This window comes from Dipodomys merriami, unplaced genomic scaffold, assembly GCF_024711535.1.
Source record: "Dipodomys merriami isolate MVZ:Mamm:240054 unplaced genomic scaffold, mDipMer1.0.p SCAF_28, whole genome shotgun sequence".
Lineage (NCBI taxonomy): Eukaryota > Metazoa > Chordata > Mammalia > Rodentia > Heteromyidae > Dipodomys > Dipodomys merriami.
The window spans coordinates 16,759,629-16,778,961 of NW_027204270.1; the positions used below are offsets into that span (position 1 = coordinate 16,759,629).

Below are 19,333 nucleotides of genomic sequence, written 5' to 3' on the forward strand. Positions count from 1 at the left end.
AAATGGCCATTATAAGGAGCCTCGTATAAGCTTTCCTCTGGAGTTTTACCATGGTCCACTGGAACAAACCATATCCTGTCCTCTTAAAAGAGCCTTCCCGGAGGACCCCAGACTGCCACACCCTCCACCTCTCTCATCAGGAAGTAGCCTAGTGCAGCCACCACCCCTGACCCCTAACAGAATTTCCATCCTACAGGTGAAGCAGGGGAGGTAAAGGAAAGAAAAGGGAATGGTGAGACAGACAAGAATAAAAAGTGGTGGATATAACACATGGCTGATAACACTTGGCCATAGTGACACTTCTTGTTCCCATAATGCCGAAGGCTTCTGTTCAAACACTTTTCCTTCCCATAATGCCCCAGGGGCCCACTCAATCAATGAAAAGAGCCAGGGTGTTGCAGGCCCAAGATATTAACCAGGGGAGGAGACATGACAGGGGCTCCTTCCTATAAAACTACCCACTGGACTCTTCTCCGGAGTCTTTGTGTCAAAGGAGAGTCTCCCTGCCTTCATGACTTTCCTTTTACTTTCAAATAAAGTTGTTGTGTTCACTTAAAAAAAAATCAAGCAATAGAAAAAGACCCAGAAATGACTCAACCCAGATGATAGGATTAGTAGCTATGCATTTAAGAAGATAAAGGAAAGATTGAGTACACTGAGAAATAGAACATATGCAAGGGGGGGGGGCGGGGGGTGCGCAGTGGGGGAAGAGTAAGGAAGGGGGAGAGGGGAAAAGACCCAGATCAAATTTATCAAGAGAACAAAATGCATAGAGATAAAACCTGCAGTAGATTAGCAGCCTATTTGGTGATGCAGACGGAAAAGTTAGCTGCTTACTCCATTTATAGTCAGGTGTGAGGGTGAAGGAGGAGATGTGATATGGGAGAAATCTCAGCTAACATCTGTTGAGCTCTATCAGTGGACCAAATCCCATTCACAGATCGTATCAGCCCATTTTCTGTTACTATAGGAAATACCAAAGGCTGAGTACTTTATAATGAAAAGAGGTTGTGTAGCTTAGTTTTTGGAGGCTGTAAATGAACGATTAGACAGCCCATGTTGGTTGGACCATTAATTACGTGTAGCCATCTTGGTTGGGCACATCACAATGGATGGCATCATGGTAGGAGTACGTGTGCAAGTGCAAGATCACCTGGAAAGATAGGAAGCCAGAGATAGAGATAGAGTAATGATCCCACTAGGGCACACCTCTCAAAGACCACTCACCTCTTATTGTTGGTTCCTGACCCACGCACCTACGGAAAACACATTCAAACCCATAGCACTGGTCACCACCTCCAGGCCTCACATCAATCCTGTGCAGTAGGCACCACCCACACCCTGTCTTACACAGAAGGAGGTAGAAGAGGCAGAGTAGAGCATCTAGCTCTGGTGTGAGCTACAAAGACGTGGGAGGCCAGGCTCTTACCCAGGGCAATCGAGTCATGTACACAGCCTTGGGGATTGAGTCTAGGAGATGTCCACCTAGGTCCTGACACCAGCAGCTCCACCCACCACACCCTCCTCCCAGAGGTTGGGCCTACAACACTTGTCTCATTAGGATTCTCATAAATGAACCAGGTCAGATGTCATGAAGGCCAAGTTGTCTGTACACATCCATCCATCTATTGCCTGCTTGATGCCCATGGTAAGCAACTGTGCAAGACATAGACTAAGAGGCAGTCGTCTCGTGGTTCATTCGAATAATAGAACATGGGGAACCACCTGTGACTATCAGGAAGGGCTTTGTGAAATACTGAACTCGAGGTGGACTTGCAAGATGTAAAAGAATAACCACGTGGAGCTGTGTCCAACTGACAAAAGTACTCTGCAAAGTACTAACGTTTTGTTAGGAAAAAGTATGGAGATAAATCAACAGACAGACAGATAAATAGATGATAGAAAATGATAGATGATAGACAGACAGAGAGATAGATATAGATAAGAAGATGGATGGGGGGAGTGGGGGGGCGGGGGGGGAGGATGGGAAGGGATGGGAAGGGGAAACAAAGGAGGAGGCTACAATGCTTGATAAGAAATGTACTCATTATCTTGCCCATGCAATTGTAACTCCTCTGTACAGTATTTTCACAATATAAAAAAAGAAGACGGATGTAAGTTTGATAGTTGAATGGGTAGAAAGACAGTAGATAGAAATAGGACCAAAATATTAACGATGTTTAATGTCTTTGCAGGTGATTCTGTTTCCTGTGTTTTTTTTTAAATGTTTCCCAAATCTTCTATATTGGATTTATGCTTCTTTCATGAAAAATATATTAAAAACCAAAAAGTACGATTTCCAAGTCCCAGAAAAGAGGAAGCAGAGATGCCTTCACAGAAACTGGAGCAGAGAGAGGATGGGGGAGGGGCGGTTGGGGAGGGGCCTGCCTTTCATATAAGTGGCAGCCAGCGTGGAAGGGGACTTCCAGCTGCTGCCTCTACTGCCCGGTGTGAGACCATGCAACTCGCCCTGCTGTGTGCGCTGCTGGTGATGGCTGGTGAGTGAGACTGGAAGTGTGGTAGGAAGAAGGAGGGAGGGAGGGAGGGAGGGAGGGAGGGAGGGAGGGAGGGAGGGAGGGAGGGAGGGAGGGAGGGAGGGAGGGAAGAAGGAAGGGAGGGAGCTCAAGCTGGCTCAAACTTGCTGGGCAGCCCAGGCTGACCTCAGACTCTGCCACCTGAGTGCTGGGATTACAAGTGTGTGCTACCATACCCAGCTTGCTCTTGCATTTTCCCAAAGTGGATTTATGTTGTCTTGGGACTCCCAAATTCTTGAGAGGAGCATTTCTCCAAGGTTAGTGAAAACCATTAGAAAATTCGCAGTCAGTCAACAGATAGAGAAATACCTCTCAATGTAGAGAGATAATATAATTCAGTTGAGTCTGCCTTCTGCTAAATATGGACCCCACCATCTCCTGGTAGCAGGACCTTGGCCAAACCGCCCAACCTCCTCATATCCTCATCTGCTAAATGGCATGATAACATCCCCTTCGGTCACTCGAATGAGAAAAATAGATACTGAATGTTGAGCAAGGTGAGCTAGACACAGTCCATGCACAAAGCTGGAGCCGTGTGTCTCTTGGGGTCGCTCCTTCCTGCTCAGAGCAGTGTGGCTGGGGGAAACCATGGATACAGGAATTGCTGACAAGTGAAGCTAATTCCCCCAAAGCCCCTGTTTGCCCCCACACATACCTTGAGCCCAACTTCTCAGGCTGGATTCTGCTCACTATATTGATGAAAAGGGAAACCACTCCCAAAGTGTTGAGAATCAAGTTAAATGCATTCCTTGTCTGGCAAAAGGGGTGAGCTGTGCCAGGCAGGTGAGGGTTTAGTGAATCTTTCTGAGCTAAGATTGAAAGAGCTAGATGTTGAAGCCAAAGAGGGCATAAGGTCCATCCAGAATGGCAAGATTCTGAATTCAGGTCTCTAGCTAGTTTGCCTTAGAGTTCCTAATCATGGAAGTCAAGAATCCCAGGATTCCAGCTGGGAATCCCAAATAATTCCAGAAGCCTATGATCATCACTGCATAGCTAAAGCTTAGCAAAGTTTCTGTTTTATGACCTGTTCGGCTAGAGCCACCAGCGACAAGCAGGGGTGGTGACACACGGGAACACCGCAGACCAGTCTTTTCTAGCTGCAGCCTCAGGCCACCTGCTTATAAGTTTTGCCTCCCTTTGTTTACTATGTGAAGTGATCCCAACCAACTCTTCTCATAATCTTCTTCAATGTGGGGCTCACCCCTCATTTTCTGTTTGCTCCCTGTGTCTGAGTTTCATGTGACATCATTTACCTGGGAAAGGGGACCTAGTCAGGTCACCAAAGGGATTTGACCAGCTCCTGCTCCTGAGACTCTTGGCTCCATCTGGAGTGTGATCCCTGTGTTCTAGAAGTATCTCTTGGGGGGTAGGGACAGCACACGTTTCCATTTCTGCTTCCTGCTTGTCTCTCTCCAACTCCCCCACCCCCACCCTTTGAATTCATTGACTTCATAGCTTTTTCTTATTTCTCCTAATTCAACATAATGTATTTCTCTCTCCCAATAAAACAGATTCCCCTTATGATCAATTCTGGCCAGCAGTTATTAGGATTGAAATGAAAATCATTGATTTCTAAATCTCACCGCCTCCCAGGAGAGCCATACAAGCTCACAGTACTTTGATTTCTCTAGAGAGAGAGGGAGGGGAGGGAGACGGGTGAGTCAGGATTCTGTCTCGCACAATGAGTGGAAAATCAAGGACCCGGTCAGAACATAAAACCCAACTGCAGTGGATTCCATCTTGCCTCCATTTCCCCTCTATAACCTTGAGTCTTTTTACTCTTTGGAAGACAGGCTTTTTTAAATGGTATCTCTTTTTTTGGTGGGGGGTGGAGGGGGGGTTCCAGTCGTGGGGCCTGAACTCTGGGCCTGGGCGCTGTCTCTCAGCTCAAGACTAGCGCTCTACCACTTGAGCCACAGCGCCACTTCTGGCTTTTTTTTCTTTTTGTTTATGTGGTGCTGAGGAATCGGACCCAGGGCCTCATGCATGCAAGGCAAGCGCTCTACCACTGAGCCACCTTTCCAACCCCTTAAATGGTATCTCTTAAATCAGCCAAGTGCCAGGGCTCACACCTATAATCTAGCTACTCAAGGAACTGAGATCTGAGGCTTGACAAAGCTAGCCCAAGCAAGAAAGTCTGTGAGACTCTTAGCTCCAATTAACCAGCAAAAAGCCAGAAGTGGAGCTGTGGCTCAAGTGTAGAGCAAGTGGTAGAGAAAAAGGTAGGAGACAGCACCCAGGCCCTGAGTTCAAGCCCTAGTACACACACATACACACATACAAACACACAATTGCCATTGTACCAGTGGTGATTTTAACAATCGACCATAATTAATAAACTGGCTAAAGGGTATACAGGGGCCCTTGGAAGACTAATTTTGCCTCTTTTCTGTATATCTAAAACTACTCCAGGTGACAAAGTTTCATTGAAACAATGGGACAGTCAGCAAAGTGATATACAAAAAAGTAAGCAACAACTGTCACACTGTTATGTTTTATTTCATTTCTGGGGTTGACGTCCCCCAGAGCTGCATCGCCACTCAGCAGAAGTAGTTGTGATGTGATGACGATCTTCATCCGAGGTGGACACACCAGTCAACACAGCACAGGTGCCCACTCAGGGCCCCCGGGCAACCTCGTAACATTCTTTCCCTCTCTTTCTTGCTGGCATGCTTGGCAGGTATGACTCCAACCCAAGGTGGGCTCCTGAACCTGAGAAAGATGGTCAAACAAGTGACTGGGAAGTCACCTCTCCTCCACTACTGGCCGTACGCCTGTCACTGTGGACTGGGTGGCAAAGGCCAGCCCAAAGATGCCACGGACTGGTAACCCGCCCCCCCCGCCCGCCCTGCCTGGGACTCGCCCTTTTCCCTTCCACTCATTCATTCATTTAGTGAATTCTTTTCTCTGAGCATGGACTATATGGTAGGAATTCTACTGAGTACCTGAACATTCCCAACCCTTCTGGAGCTTCTGGAGCTGGTCTTCTAGAAAGTTCCCCAGTGTCTCTGAAGGTCTTATTCCCTTACCCTCCAGCCTCCAATCCAACTGTCATACCCCCCCTCCCATTACACATGATTTTCCAATGCCCCCTCTCCTCTTTTAACCACATTCCATTAGACTCTCACACCCCTGGGGCTGAGGAGGATTGTAACCTTGGCCTGGTGGCTTGACCTGAGTATTTCCTCATCTGCAAAGTGGAGAGAACACTACCACTTCTGCCATGGGATGGCACAGGGATTTGGAGAGAATGCATGGGCTGGAGACTAGTGCTCACACCTGTCATCCTAGCTACTCAGGAGGCTGAGATCTGAGGATCTCCATTTGAAACCAGCCCAGGCAGGACAGCTCATGAGATTTTTATCTCCAATGAACCGCCAGAAAACCAGAAGATGAGCTGTGGCTCAAAGTGGTAGAGCACTGGCCTTGAGCAGAAAAGGCTCAAGCCTCAGGACCAGCAGGGGGGGGGGGGAGAGGGAGAGAGAGAGATGCAGAGACAGAGACATAGAGAGAGAGAGAAAGGGAGAGAAGAGGGAGAGGGAGAGGGAGAGACACACAGACACAGACATAGAGACATAGAGAGACAGAGAGAGAGAAGGAGGGAGGGAGGGAGAGAGAGAGAGAGAGAGAGAGAGAGAGAGAGAGAGAGAGAGAGAGAGAGAGAGAGAGAGAGAGAGAGAGAGAGAGAGCGAGCATGCATGTATGCATGGAGAGGGCAGCCAGTGCAGGGAATCAATATCAACATTATAATCCCCAGGAAGCCCAGGGGCCTGCAGGCTCCCACTCTTCCCAGTGGGCATGTGGGTAGGGCAGATGGAGACTCAACTTGACTATGAGATCTGTGTAGCCGTGCGCCTTGCCTGCCCCCACTCCATGCCCTCTCCCCACAGGTGCTGCCAGAAACACGATTGTTGCTACGCCCATCTGAAGACCCACAAGTGCAGGATCCTGACGGGCAGTTACAAGTTCACTTTTTCCCAGGGGGAAGTCCAGTGTTGTGAGTGTTCGGGACTCAGGGCTGGAACTGGAGCCCTGGGGAGAGAGTTCTGGCCCCTGTGACCGTCATAGGCGGAAAGATGATGTCTGAACTGTGGGAGAAGGACAGGAGAGTGGGAATGCTCAAGGGAGAGTCCCCACCCTGCTTAACCGCTCCAACCCTCAGGATCCTCCTCTGTAATCTACCCCAAAGTTATTCCAAGAGCTAGAGGGAGAGCAGCAGATGGAGTCTGGTGGGGTGCCTGCCCCGGAGAGTTGTAGCAGCGAATCATGCAGGCTGTCCTGTCCGTGATGGTTTTTTTCCATTCACCATAGGGATCCTCTTAAAGGCTCAGTGAGAAGGCAGTGAAACCCTGAGCCTCCCTGGCTGGATAAGAAACCCAGATTAAAGTACGAAAATGTGTCACCCGGACACTTGGCTCCAAATGACAAGGCCTGCTCTGGGGCCTGAGCATCCAGACCCTGAGTCCAGTCCCACTTTGGCCCAAGATCCCAAGGCTGGGAAATCCAAAGGGTTTGTCATAGCAACTGCTGTCAGTGGGGACTCAGTAGTAATATCTGGCATGAATTGAGCACTCCTTGTATACAAAGTGCTTTCAATTCTCACCCCAGCCCCTCCCACCACAGGATGCTCCTGCCTCCATCCCTACTCCACAGAGAAAGAAACTGAGGCAAGTGCCCCCCCCCTCCTGCCTGGCAGCTTTGCACATTCTGTTCCACTCTCTTCCCCTCCTCAATTCTGTCTGGGAAGAACCTCTGCAGCTGAGATCTTGGCTCCTGACAGGTTTAATGTCCTGTACCCTTGGCACCTTCTCAGCATCGAGTTTGTGGTTCTTTTAACCCTTGCCTCACTCTCCTGTCCCGCCTGGAAGGGCCTGTTGGTAATTTACTGAGTCAGTGTACTAGTCAAAGCTATGCTTGGCAGCCAAGCCAGGTATCAGGGGTCAAAGTGTCTGGATGCAAAACTCCAACGCGGAGTGTGGACCGTGCGGCCTTCAGAGGCCCCCGTTTTGGGAAGTGACAGACACTGAGCGTTGGCCCGCCTTTCCCCACAGCTGACAAGGGGAGCTGGTGTGAGCAGCAGCTGTGTGCCTGTGACAAGGAGGTGGCCTTGTGCCTGAAGCGCAACCTGGACACCTACCACAAGCACCTTCGTTACTACTGGAGGCCCCTCTGCCAGGGTGAGAAACCAACGTGCTAATGGAGGCTCGCCCTGTGCAGCCCACAAGCCCGTGCATTTGGAGCTTCAGGAAGTCCTGCAGGATTGCTGACCTGCGGCGAGCAGTATCTAACCATCTGGACCAGCCTGCAACCCTCAGTTTTGGCTTGGCTATGCCTCATGCTTGCTTTCCCCATTTTCCTGCTGTCTCCTCTGAGGGGTGTGGGGGGCATCCAGGTCCTTTGTGAAAGTCAAGGCTGGGGACTCTGCTGGGGGGTAGTGTTTGAGCCAAAGCAGCCGGGCAGGGGGAGAGCTGGCGGGTTCTCTAGTGTGAGGCTGGTTTTTGCCAGTTACCCTGTTGGCCTCCTAGCCTGCCCATGTCCACCAGTGCACTCACTAAGCTGTGGCCAATTGGTTGCTAGATAGGGCCCTTCTGAGGTCTCAGTCCACTCCACGTGTGTCGTAAATTCCCAGAGTCCACCCCTCCGCCCCAACCAATAGCTTCCCTAGCACAGAGCCCCTTGCAGGTATCAGCAGCCCAACTGAGGTTCAGTAAACTGAATGAAGGATCAAGGGAAAGTGGAAGGTGCCAGGGCCTGGGTGGCTCATGGAGCCTCCTGAGGAATGGCCCCTTCTAGTTCCTCTGCATGGAAGGGTAACTTGCTAGGAGACCATCTGTCCTGGCTTGCCCTCCTTCTCCTCTCCCCCCTCCTCCCTCTGCTCCAAGGGCTCCTCCCTGCAGGTTCCCTAGCAGTTCCCAGGGATGCGATTTACTGTGTTTTCCTGTGATGAATGAGAAATGTAACTTTTCCCACCTCCTTCAACCAGGCTGCAACTCCAGCTAGAGGCTGGAGACCAGGTCTGATTCATCTCTGTTTCTTCTGTTTCCCACATACTTGACGCTCAATTAACGCTGTGGATCAGACGAGCCCACAGTGCATAGATAGATAACGAGACAGATAAGGATTTGAGCAGATGTTGGTGGCCCACCCAGGTCCCCTCCGTACTCAGGAGTCCCTTCTCCCAGCAAAGTTACGATCTGACTCCTTCTCTTACGGATTGCTCAGATCTCCTGAGGGCTGCCTTGCCCCTCCTCCACTCCTACAGCCACTCCCACCCTCTGGAGGCCACCTGTGACCCGTGGCACAACACTACACCCAAGGCTTGGCCTGTGTGCTGGACTTCTGGGTGGTGCAGTGGCCCAATTCCTGCTGGGATCAGGGTGGTAGGATGCTCAGACACTCTGGAACCACCTCTGGGCTCCAGCACATCCCTGGCCTGGCCTGTTTTCCTGGTTCCCTCACTGGTTCATCCAGACATCCTCCCTCAATAAAGCAATTGTGCAAGAAACCCCATCTCAGCCTCTGCTTCTAGAAAACACTTTAGACTGATTATGATACCAGCCTCTGACCCAAACTAGGTTTTGTTTCTCTCTCACTGAATCATAGGCTCAATAAAAAAAATTTTTAAAGGTAGATGGTGCAATCAAGAAAAGTCTTTTTCCAGAGAACCAAGGAGAAGCCCAGAAGAATGGCTCAGATCAGCTTCCCAACTGAACAAAGGATAGGCAGTCTCTTAAGAGGAAAGGAAAGGGAAAGTTGTAGGTGAGGAGTGGGAGGGCTATTCAAGGTGATTGACAGGCTCACTGGGTGCCCTTTATGGCTCAAACCTGTTTTTCTTCTCAGTACCAGAGGTGGGTGATCCCAGATGTCTGTGATGAGGCTGGCTTGGCTGGAATTTTGTTCTGAAACAGAACAGTAGTTAGCAAAAGACATTGTCTCTCAGGGTCTGAGATAGTGTGTGCCTGGTCACAGTAACTTTTATATACAAGGACCCACAATCTACCATTCATGCAGATTGACTGTGTTTTCCAGCTGTGCAACTAAGGCATATTTGGCTGCTCTGTGCTCCACAGCCTCTGACACATCCATGTCCGACGTGAGGGAGCAGTTTTCCTGGAAACCCATTAGATTGAGCAGAGCAATGTAAGAAGAATCAACAGCTATGGGTACATGCTCAATAAGGTTAATGCATAAGGCACTCTGAGCACAGTGTTGTCCAGCACAGAAAGAGTTAACTGTGTGATTCTTGTTGCTAGGCAGAGACCCAATCAGAAGTCATTCCCAAGAAGTCACTGTTGGCCTGGTTCCCTGGGTCTGATCCCCTACCCAGAATCTATCAGAACAGTCAGGGGCTCTAGCTCCTATTTGACCATTGAAACCCCATGACTCTGTGCAGTGACGTGTGTGTGTGTGTGTGTGTGTGTGTGTGTGTGTGTTGTTGTTGTTGTTGTTGTTGTTTGGTGCCAGTCCTGGCACCAGGGCCTGAGTACTGTCCCTGAGCTTTGTGTGTTCGAGGTTAGCACTCTACCACTTGAGCCACAGCTCCACTTCTGGCTTTTTGATGTTTCACTAGAGATATGAGTCTCACAAACTTTCCTGCCAGGGCTGGATTTGAATTGTGATCCTCGGATCTCAGTCTCCTGAGTAGTTGGGATAACAGGTATGAGCCACTGGCCCCTGGTTCTGTATAGTGACTCTTAATCTCAGTGTTGGCCAACGTGAGCATCTATAATCCAGGGGACTGAGGTGCAGAGAGAGGCCCTGAACCTTCTATAGCCTCAAAGCTAGCAATAAGCAGTCAGAAGGATTCTACTCCTGGATCCTCCTGGAAGGTTCCAGTATCATGTTCCCTTAAGATGGTCCAGAACCTTTCAGCTCAATAGTAGACTATGTACCTAGTATGTGTGAGGCTCTGGGTTTGATCCCTAGCAGCAGGGCCCACTCGCTTCACTCCCCCCCCAAAAAAAAATCAGCTTCTAGTTAACAACTATGGCTCACTAGACTTCAGCTCCCAGGTTTTATGATCTCACATGACAAGAGATTGTGGCGCAGGACCACTCCTGGTTTGGCTGTGGTGGCTCTTGCTTCATAGGCCAGCCATTTGTGGCTCCAGAATGGCAGCCAGGCTTCTAGGCCTCAAGCCTAGCCATGGCAGCATCCAGCAAAGAAGATGCAGTCTCCTCCTGTATCCAGTCCACCACTGCCCAGCCGAGGTCCTCTCAGGACTGGCCACCCTAGACCAGTGGTGGCCCAAGACAGTGGGAGCTATTTGGTGTTAGAGTCCTTGGGATTTATCGAGCCCTAAGAGGGGGATAATCAATATTCCCGAGGGGTGGGAAGCTGACAGAATCAGGGTGCTGGGGCTGTTGACAGGGCCACAAGGCCAGGCTGAGAACCAAGAAGCGCTTATAGACAAGGAGAGATGGGCCCTGCCCTGCCCTGCACTGGGACGTAGGGCCAGGAGGATGGAGGGGCAGGTGGATTCAGGCAGCCAGGGTTATGGGTCCTAAGATAAGGGGAGACCCTCCCACCCTTGAGTTCTTGTTCTGCCCCAATATCCAACTATTGTAACTGGACAAGAAGCAGCAGGAGGCTCAGAAGACATCGCTCCACCCACATCTGTCACAGACATCTGGATCGATGGGGGCAGAAAGCAGGGTGCAGCCACTCGGCATCCTGGTCTCTCTAGATCTGGCTGTGCCTGGTGATGCCCAGGAGGGAGGGGCAGGCAGACATATAACCCCTGACACCAACACCCCAGGACCCACTCACCCAGGCCCTCCCCCGTTCCCTCTAGACTTGGCATGCAATCTGCATCTCACAGGGCCAGAAACTGAAACTTGAGGAATGACTCACTTGCTGATAAGTGACAGGGCTGGAACTCAAACCCTGGTCTCTCTAGCTGCAGGGCAATGTCCCACCTGCACTCCCACTGTCTTTTGTCAGGGTGGCTCCTGAGTCAGCCCTGGTGTCCCTAGAGATCAGCCACACCCAGGGACAAGACAGTGGGTTAGGATACTGCAAAGCAGGAGAGCAGGGGACACAGACATTAATAATCCCAGTGACGGACAATAGTGGCATCCAACGGTGCCTCTTTGTACCACACTAAGCCCCTTTCCAGCCCCCCATCTGATGCTATTGTCAAGTCTCCTGGCTCCAGGCTCCTTCCTCCAGGAAAGATCCAGCCCAGGGTCCATTGATGGGCAAAGGTTCTTCCATGTTCCTTCCTGTTTTTCCAGCTTCCTCCTGCTCCTCATGCAGCTCCCCGGCAGGGGTGGTCATGTGTATGGCTGGACTGCTGCCCTCAGCCACCTGGCTTCAGAATCTTCATGAGGGATCCCGAGTTCTCTTCTAGACTTAGGTTTCTGGCCACACCTAGTGTTAGGGCTTCACTGACCTTGGCAAGACAGGTGCCTTCCCCAGCCAGAGGTCCCCCTGTCCCTACCATGCCACCTGAAGCTGCCTCCTTCCTGCCTTGGCCTACTCCCCTTTTCCTGTCCCCTTTTTGTTTTGTTTTGGACAGTCCTGGTATTTGATCTCAGGGGCTTTGTGCTTGCTAGGCAGGTGCTCTGCTACCTGGACCAGCCCCTTGCTCTGTTTTAATTCTCTGATTTATACTTTCTGTGGTTCTTAATCACATCCTGGAGGCAAGAGGAGATCAGGGAAGGAAGGGGACATAGACTGTTTCTCCAGTGGGATCATGGCCCAGCTGTGTGCACTGGGGCTCACCAATCCCCTATTTGTAATGGGCTGATTTGCCTAGTCATGAGAGGTTTTTATCCTCATCTCCCTCCAGGAGGGTGCTACCACTGGTAAAGTTAGGACAAGGGAAAATGGGGTGTTTTATCACCTCCTAGTTTCCTTTCTCCACCAATCAGAAATTAATCATCCACCTCTGTCAGAAACACTGCCCCTGACTTCTAAGAGGACACCAAAGTGGAATGTCCACATGGGCAGTCCCCTCCAAAGCTCCTTCTGGGGCTGGGCCTGGGCTGGGGCAAGAGGAAGTGGAGGCAGCCCCCTGCCCTTCCGCTCCAGGCTTTACCCGAGATGGGTGTGTATAGTCCTGACCCTGCCAACAGCCTGTGGTCATTCTTCACCCTTTCCCCAGCCCCAGATGACCAAATGTTTGGTCATCTTTGGAAAAATTGCATACCTTCCTCTTGTTACTCTGTCTCAGTGTCTCTCTTTTTTTGGTTTAACTTGCAGGCTCTCCATGAATCAAACTAAGAGGGCAGAGGAAATAATTTTCTTCTCCTGCACTGTCTTGTCATTCTCCATGGACCCCTAAATAACGCGGATGAAAAACACTCGACTAGAAAGCAAAACAGATAAAGCAACATCCCCACCATCTGGGTATCTTAAGAATACAAGGAAAGGTATGGCTGATAAAGTAGGGCAGAAAAACCACACAAACACCATCATAATCCCGAGGGTGGGCTCGGGATCTTCCACACAGGGCTGTCTTTTCTGGGGTCTGCTAACTCCCAGCTATGGAATCGTAAGTGAAGAGGGCGTTAAGGTACTGTCTCGCCAGCTGTGGGGAGGATCAGGAGACGGAACATCTGGAAAACATGCAGGAACGCCACAGCTACCACTGGTTTGTCAATCTCCTCATCGGAAACACCGGGTTTTGTTGATATGTGCTCCTTCTTCCCCCAGGGCAAGCTGGTGAGAGCTCTGGAATGTCCAGCAGGTGCGAGGAGGTGGCTGCCTCACCCAGGCCTTTCATGTTGGCTTTGGAGATCAGGGGCAGCTCATGGAGGCCACTGAGATGGAATTCCTATTCTTCCCTCCTAGGTGGCAATCAAGCTGGCTGACTCTGAAGCTTTTCCTGGGCTTCATTTTGAGTAAGGGCAGCCACGTTATTTTGTCATGCAGCTATGGACACACAGAATGGTTCTGGGACAGCCCCTTAGCCTTTCTGTGCCCTGGATGGAATGTTTGCAGTGACTGACATTAGAACAATTATGTGGTATGTTCAGATGACCCCATCCTGGGTGGTGACAAGCAGAAGGCAAGGCACTGGGGCACCGAGAGGAGTCCCAGGCCTTTGAGGAACTGTATTACTGCAACAAGAAACCAGCTGAGATTGCTGGGATTGCCCCCCCCCCCCGCACCGCCCCACACACAGCCAAACTTCAGGGTCTGAGAATCTGTTTCAAACCTTGCCCCACCATGGACTTGGGTCCCACCTTAAGCAAGACATTTTTTTTTCTGTCTCTCAGTTTCTCAACTCAGTAAAATGGGATGTTGGGATGCTCAAATTGGCTCATGGGTTGAAAACACTGAAAAATGTAACATGTTCAAAGGCCTGGAGAATTCCTTATAGGGGCCATGGCGGAGGGAGGGGGAGATGTTGAGGGACTTCATCTAGAGATGAAGCAAACAGATGCTCAGCGAAGGTAATCACAGGTTTGAGGTTTACAACCCAGTTTATTGAAACCTGAGTAACCTTGGCGTCTGGCAGCTGGTTCGCTTTGACTTCTGGGAAATCCATTATGCAACTTTCTGGATGTACAAGATCAGCAGTTCTGAAGTGATGACTCAGAGATTTTTCGATGTAGAGATAGAACAATTTTCAGAGTGTCTGAATCACGGGTACTCACATCTGACATGTAAGTTGCCCACTGATTCCTAGAACCCGCCACTTTGGAATGGATAGCTAGCTGACTTTGAGATGTGACTGTTCTAAGATTCATCTTACCTTCTCCCCAGATCCCTGCAGGGTCAGCTGTAGGTGATGCCTCCTGACAACTTGACCTCTGGGACACCATTCCAACTTCAGATATCTGGAAAATTCCTACGGGAACCACAGGTTGTTCTGGTGTTTGAGGTCATCATGGTGGACTTGTGAGGATATGTGAGCATCTGTTTGGCTCACCTTCGGACGGGAAGTAAAACAATAGATCATGGGAGCCATACAACCTCCCAGGATTCATTTTTCCTGAGGACCCCAGTTCTGACCAATGGGGAGTGGGGTTGAAGACCAGCAGTTCTGATTGGGTGCTGGGGGCCTGGACATTCTGAAGGGCCCTTCTACCCTTAGTGCTTGGGGCTGCCTCAGAGTTCACTGGACTCCTCAGGAAGAACTTTCTTTTCCCCACCAGGCCCTCAGGTGTCACGCTGTCCCCAGGGGGGTTGTGTTGTGCCATGGGAAGTTGGGGCTGTGAGAGTCACAAGATAATGGGAGATGTAAATTGTGTCCTTTATGTCATTGGTTGCTTTGGGAGACAGGAAAACCTGGAGTTCATGACAGATCATCATCGTCCTAACCAGATGACAGCCACTGGGTTCACTTCAAAACTTCTTCACCCAGCCTCCAGTTCTTCTCACAGGGTGGCGTGGTCCCTTGTCTAAGCATCTTGAGGGTCAAACAAGACTGAAAGGTTGCTGTCACTGAATTTCTGTGTCCTCAGTGCCTAGCCGAAGGCTGGGCATAAGTAGTGTGTCGAAGGACCACCCATGGGTGTTAATAATGGAACAGGATTGTGCACTCAGAAGCAGATGGAGGACCCCTGCTGGGGTGAAGAGCACTGGAGGCCGTGTTAAAGCTGGGCCTTGGCCTTTGGATGGGTTTTGCTGGTAGAGTAAGAGCACGTGCTCTGAGCACAGGGTATCATACAGGCAGAGGCTAGGGTATGGAAAGCCACAGCAGTTAGGGCCAGACTCAGGCTTACTTGCTTCAGGCCCAGCTTGGGTCTCTCCACAGTGGATGCCACACTCATAACTACTGCTATGCCCTACTCGGAGCTGACCGGCGCTCTCCCAAGTGGGACCCACACAATGACAGACTCAGCCAGGGCCACATCCTCTGTAGCTAGTGCTTCCCAGCGTGAGAAAAGGAGCCAGCTTCTCGGCCTCTACCTTGAACCACCTTGCTTCTGGGGCTCATTTTTGGAAACTGACTGCTGGAGTCAATAGCATTGGGGATTGGTGTTCTACTCCTATCACAGGTAACATTGAGTGTCTACATATATCTAAGGAGGAAGGTGTTATTGGCCCATGGCACAGCTGAGGGGACTGAGGCTTAGAGAATTGAAGCCACAGGAATGAGGTCCCTTGGGGAAGATAGTAGTCCCACGCTGATTCTAAAGCCCATTCAGCACAGCTTTGCATGCCTAAAACCTGTGACTTTGGCTGTGTCACTGAGGTCCCAAGCACCTTGGATGTGGATGTCAGTACATCCACATCCACCACTTGGTGGTGATTGAACATCTGGGACTCTTGCTATAAGAGCTTGAGTTCTCTAGCCCAATTCTGACTTGGGGTTTGAGAAGGGACACCGAGCCCCAGGGAATCCTTCAGGTTTTGCATCATGAAGGCCAAGACAAGGACTCAGACTTCACAGGTAGAAAAGCACCCTGTGAGGTCATGGGAGGGAAGGTTTTTCAAACCTTTGATGGTAACCCACAGAATGTAATAAAACTTACACCCAGACCAGCCGGCACATACATCTACAGCCGCAGGGTTCAGACGTATTTAAATGTCCTGATCTCTTCCTGATGTGCTGGCCAAAGAGAAGTCCTGTTCAGAACCTCTGCCAGGGGCAGGGGGAATCCACAGCCACAAGTCTAAATTAGGAACTTTGAGAGACAGAAGTCAGAATTAGGTACAACAAAGAAAGCCTACTTTGGGGGATCCCAGCCGCTGAGACTCCCCTATGCACAGGATTACACCTACAGGGTGTCCAATACACTGGTACTGCCTCTGCCAGCCCCATGCCACATCAGATGGGTAGGCTGAGGGCAGGAAGTCTCAAGCCCAGGCCCAGTGAGCTCAGCCTGTGGATTTGCATAGATCTAGGTTCAAACCTCAATGCTGCATTTCTCAGGTTGCATGGCATGGGGCACACACTCAACCTCAATTTACTCACCCATTAAGTGTGAGAGTATGCTTTCTGGTTGATGGGCTTTCTAAGTCCAGCAGGACTCCTGGGATAATCCAGCCACCTGGGTAAGAGTTGGGGTGTATTACATCTGTTTCACCTGGTCAGAGGTAGGAGCTCCAGTTTCCTTCCTTGGCTGGCAGAGGTCCCGGGAGCAAATATCAGAAGCAGATCTCCAAGTGCGTGCAGAGGCTGGCATGTGGCTTGCAGTAGCACCTGGGCATGTACAATGGCTAGAACTTCATTGTCAGGTACAACCTATGCTAGAAGACCGTGCCTCCATGTGCAATGACCCCCCAGCCTCCTGGGGGACATTCCCTAGCATGTCATCCTCAACTGAAGTCTTCCCTCCCAAAGGAGCCCCAACCTGGGAGCCACCAGTGACAGACAGAGAGGCCAAAAGGTGAGCCTACCCTTGTCCAGACTGTCCCTCGGGATGCCCAAATCCCACATTGTAAATTATCTGCCTTCAGGTGAGGCCAACATGACTTAGCTGCACAGTGTCCCCCCCCTCCCCCGCCCTGCTCCAGCTTTCCCACTGAAGGACCACATGACTAGTGCTCCAGTGGGCTTTTAGATCTCCCAAGCCAACACCTGGGGATGAGATTCTGGGGAACACAGTTTCAACTTAGCTAAGGAACGTGAGACAAGCACACAACCCCCTGTTAACTCCACACCCATCTCATATATATTTTTTCCCATTAATTTCCAAGTAAAGACCATAAAAAAGTCTTTCTGCCCAGAAGAATGTATTATCCCTTATATAGTGTAAAACATGCTAACTTCCCCTTACCAGGCTGGAACATCTATCCATCCAGTTCTTGGTGATATTTATTTCTGTTCTGATGTGAGACTTGTCAAATCACAGACCCCTTGTGATTCCTCTGGTTTGAAGCAAGAAAGATGGGGAAGGGTTCTCTGTGGTCAATGGTGAGTTTTGCTTCGCGGCCCTAGGGGTCTGCCTGTGCATTGATTGCCTTGAGGCCTGTCGAGGCCTCCTTGAGTATTTAGCTGCACGTTTTTCAAGGTCCATTGATCTGCTGGGTCACCTGGCTCAAGTGACAGTATTGCTTGTGTGAAACCTACTGCAGGCCCTTCTGTTCTTCTGCCACTCTGCTGGCGTCTTTCAAAACATCTGGTCAATGGGTTGAAGTAACAACCATATGAGCTTGTTACATATCTTCCCAATTAAATAAAAAATAGATGTGGGGACTTGATCAGCCAGAGAGCTGGCCTAGCATGCTGCGGGAAGCCATTTCTTCTGTCTGGTGCTAAAGCCCAAAATGAGCAGGCTAGAGAGTCTAAAAAACAGCTGGATATGAAAGAGAGGATAGCAAACATGGACAAACAGGAACCCACAGAACAAATGACATCTGGAAGCATGGACTAGATCCTAGTGGGTCTCAGTACATTTGGCCGCAGCTTGGTTACCACAGCACCTCACAGAAGTAGCTGTCTGTCTCACTCACAGAGCTAAACCCACATCCAGCTCCAACATCAGAGACACTGAAGACAGAGACCCAGCAGACACAGGTGGGCAAGCAGCCTTGTGGCTTTACCCTCGGAAGCAGCTGGGTCTCCCTAGGAAGTCCCAAACACAACTTCCTTTCTAGGAGAGTGGTCAACCAGTTGTCCATACTGGATGCAGGTCACTAAGTTGTCTGCCTGAATGGGTTAGGATGGTCATATGTTTCTACGGTGACTTTTTCATTTTTACATTCCATTTTGTTGTTGTGTTTGTTGTTGTTCCTGCAGCTTGTATTCAGGGCCTAAGTGCTGTCCCTGAGACTTTGTGCTCAAGGCTAATGCCATTTGAGTCACAGCCCCACATGTGGCTTTTTGGTAGTTTATTGGAGATGAGTCTCACAAACTTTCCTGCTGAAGCTGGCTTTGAGCAATGATCCTCAGACCTCAACCCCCTAAATTGCTAAGATTACAGACATGAGCCACTGGTATCTAGCTTATATTAAAAAATATATAAAACCTCTCTCTCTCTTTCTCTCTCTCTCTCTCTCTCTCTCTCTCTCTCTCTCTCTCTCTCTCTCTCTCTCTCTCTCTCTCTCTCTTTCTTTCTCTCTCTCTCTCTCTCTCACACACACACACACACATACAGATACACACACACACACACACATACAGATACACACACACACACACGCACGCACACACACACACACACACACACACACACACAGAGCAGGCCAGAATATGATAGCAGTTCTGAAATCCAATCTTTTAAGTTAAAAAAAAAAAAGAAAACAACATATACAGATGGCTGTTACTTCCCTTCCACCTTTCTGGGCCCGGCCAACCTAGAACTCTGCAGGGAAAAGAATTCTAGGACACATGGCTTAGGCTAAGATTACACAATCGGAACTCTTCACACCCACACTGAACAAAACAAAAACATGTTTTCCTCCAGTGCCTGCTGCAAGAACTGGCCCAGTCCCCCAGCTTCCGAGTCTGATGCCATCTCTTCTACAGCTTAAGAACACAGCTTGGAGATCTGGCAGCCTCTGCTTCCTTCCCACCTGTCTTCCCCATTATCTGTGTGACCTCAGGCAAAGCAGCTCTGCCTTCACAGTGCACAAGTGCTCTACTGCCTCCAGAGTTTCAGATCAGGTAGGGGCAGTGTCCAGCAAAAGGGAGGGTCACCTGCTACCTCATCACATCCTCTTTTTTCTGTGCTCTCTGCTTTGTATCTACCAGTGGGCTTTCCCTTTGAATCCATTTTAGTTTGGCAGCCATGAACCTCTTCACCCATGTGCTCAGAAGGTTGAGTCCAAAGGCCACGTTCAGGTGCCAGAAAAGGCAGTCTACCCATTGAGTGCAGATTTATCTGTGTTCTTTGCCCACGTTTATACAAAGATCTAGCTAGGGTGCATGTTAGGCTGCTTTACAAATTTCAGTAGCT

The 19,333-nt window shown here is 50.0% G+C and overlaps 1 protein-coding gene across 1 annotated transcript; it reads left to right on the forward strand.

Moving 5' to 3' along the window:
• Positions 1-2,424: 2,424 nt before the first annotated feature.
• On the forward strand, positions 2,425-9,039 carry Pla2g2d (phospholipase A2 group IID). The gene is made up of 4 exons (XM_070037770.1): positions 2,425-2,498; positions 5,215-5,359; positions 6,425-6,531; positions 7,586-9,039. The coding sequence occupies exons 1-4, from the start codon at positions 2,459-2,461 to the stop codon at positions 7,729-7,731; spliced, it is 438 nt and encodes a 145-aa protein (XP_069893871.1). The 5' UTR covers positions 2,425-2,458; the 3' UTR covers positions 7,732-9,039.
• Positions 9,040-19,333: the final 10,294 nt, after the last annotated feature.

Coding starts and splice junctions, on each gene's coding strand:
- Pla2g2d (XM_070037770.1), top strand. CDS start 2,459: ATGCAACTCGCCCTGCTGTGTGCGCTGCTGGTGATGGCTG. Junction 5,360..6,424: donor CCCAAAGATGCCACGGACTG/GTAACCCGCCCC, acceptor CTCTCCCCACAG/GTGCTGCCAGAAACACGATT. Junction 6,532..7,585: donor CCAGGGGGAAGTCCAGTGTT/GTGAGTGTTCGG, acceptor CTTTCCCCACAG/CTGACAAGGGGAGCTGGTGT.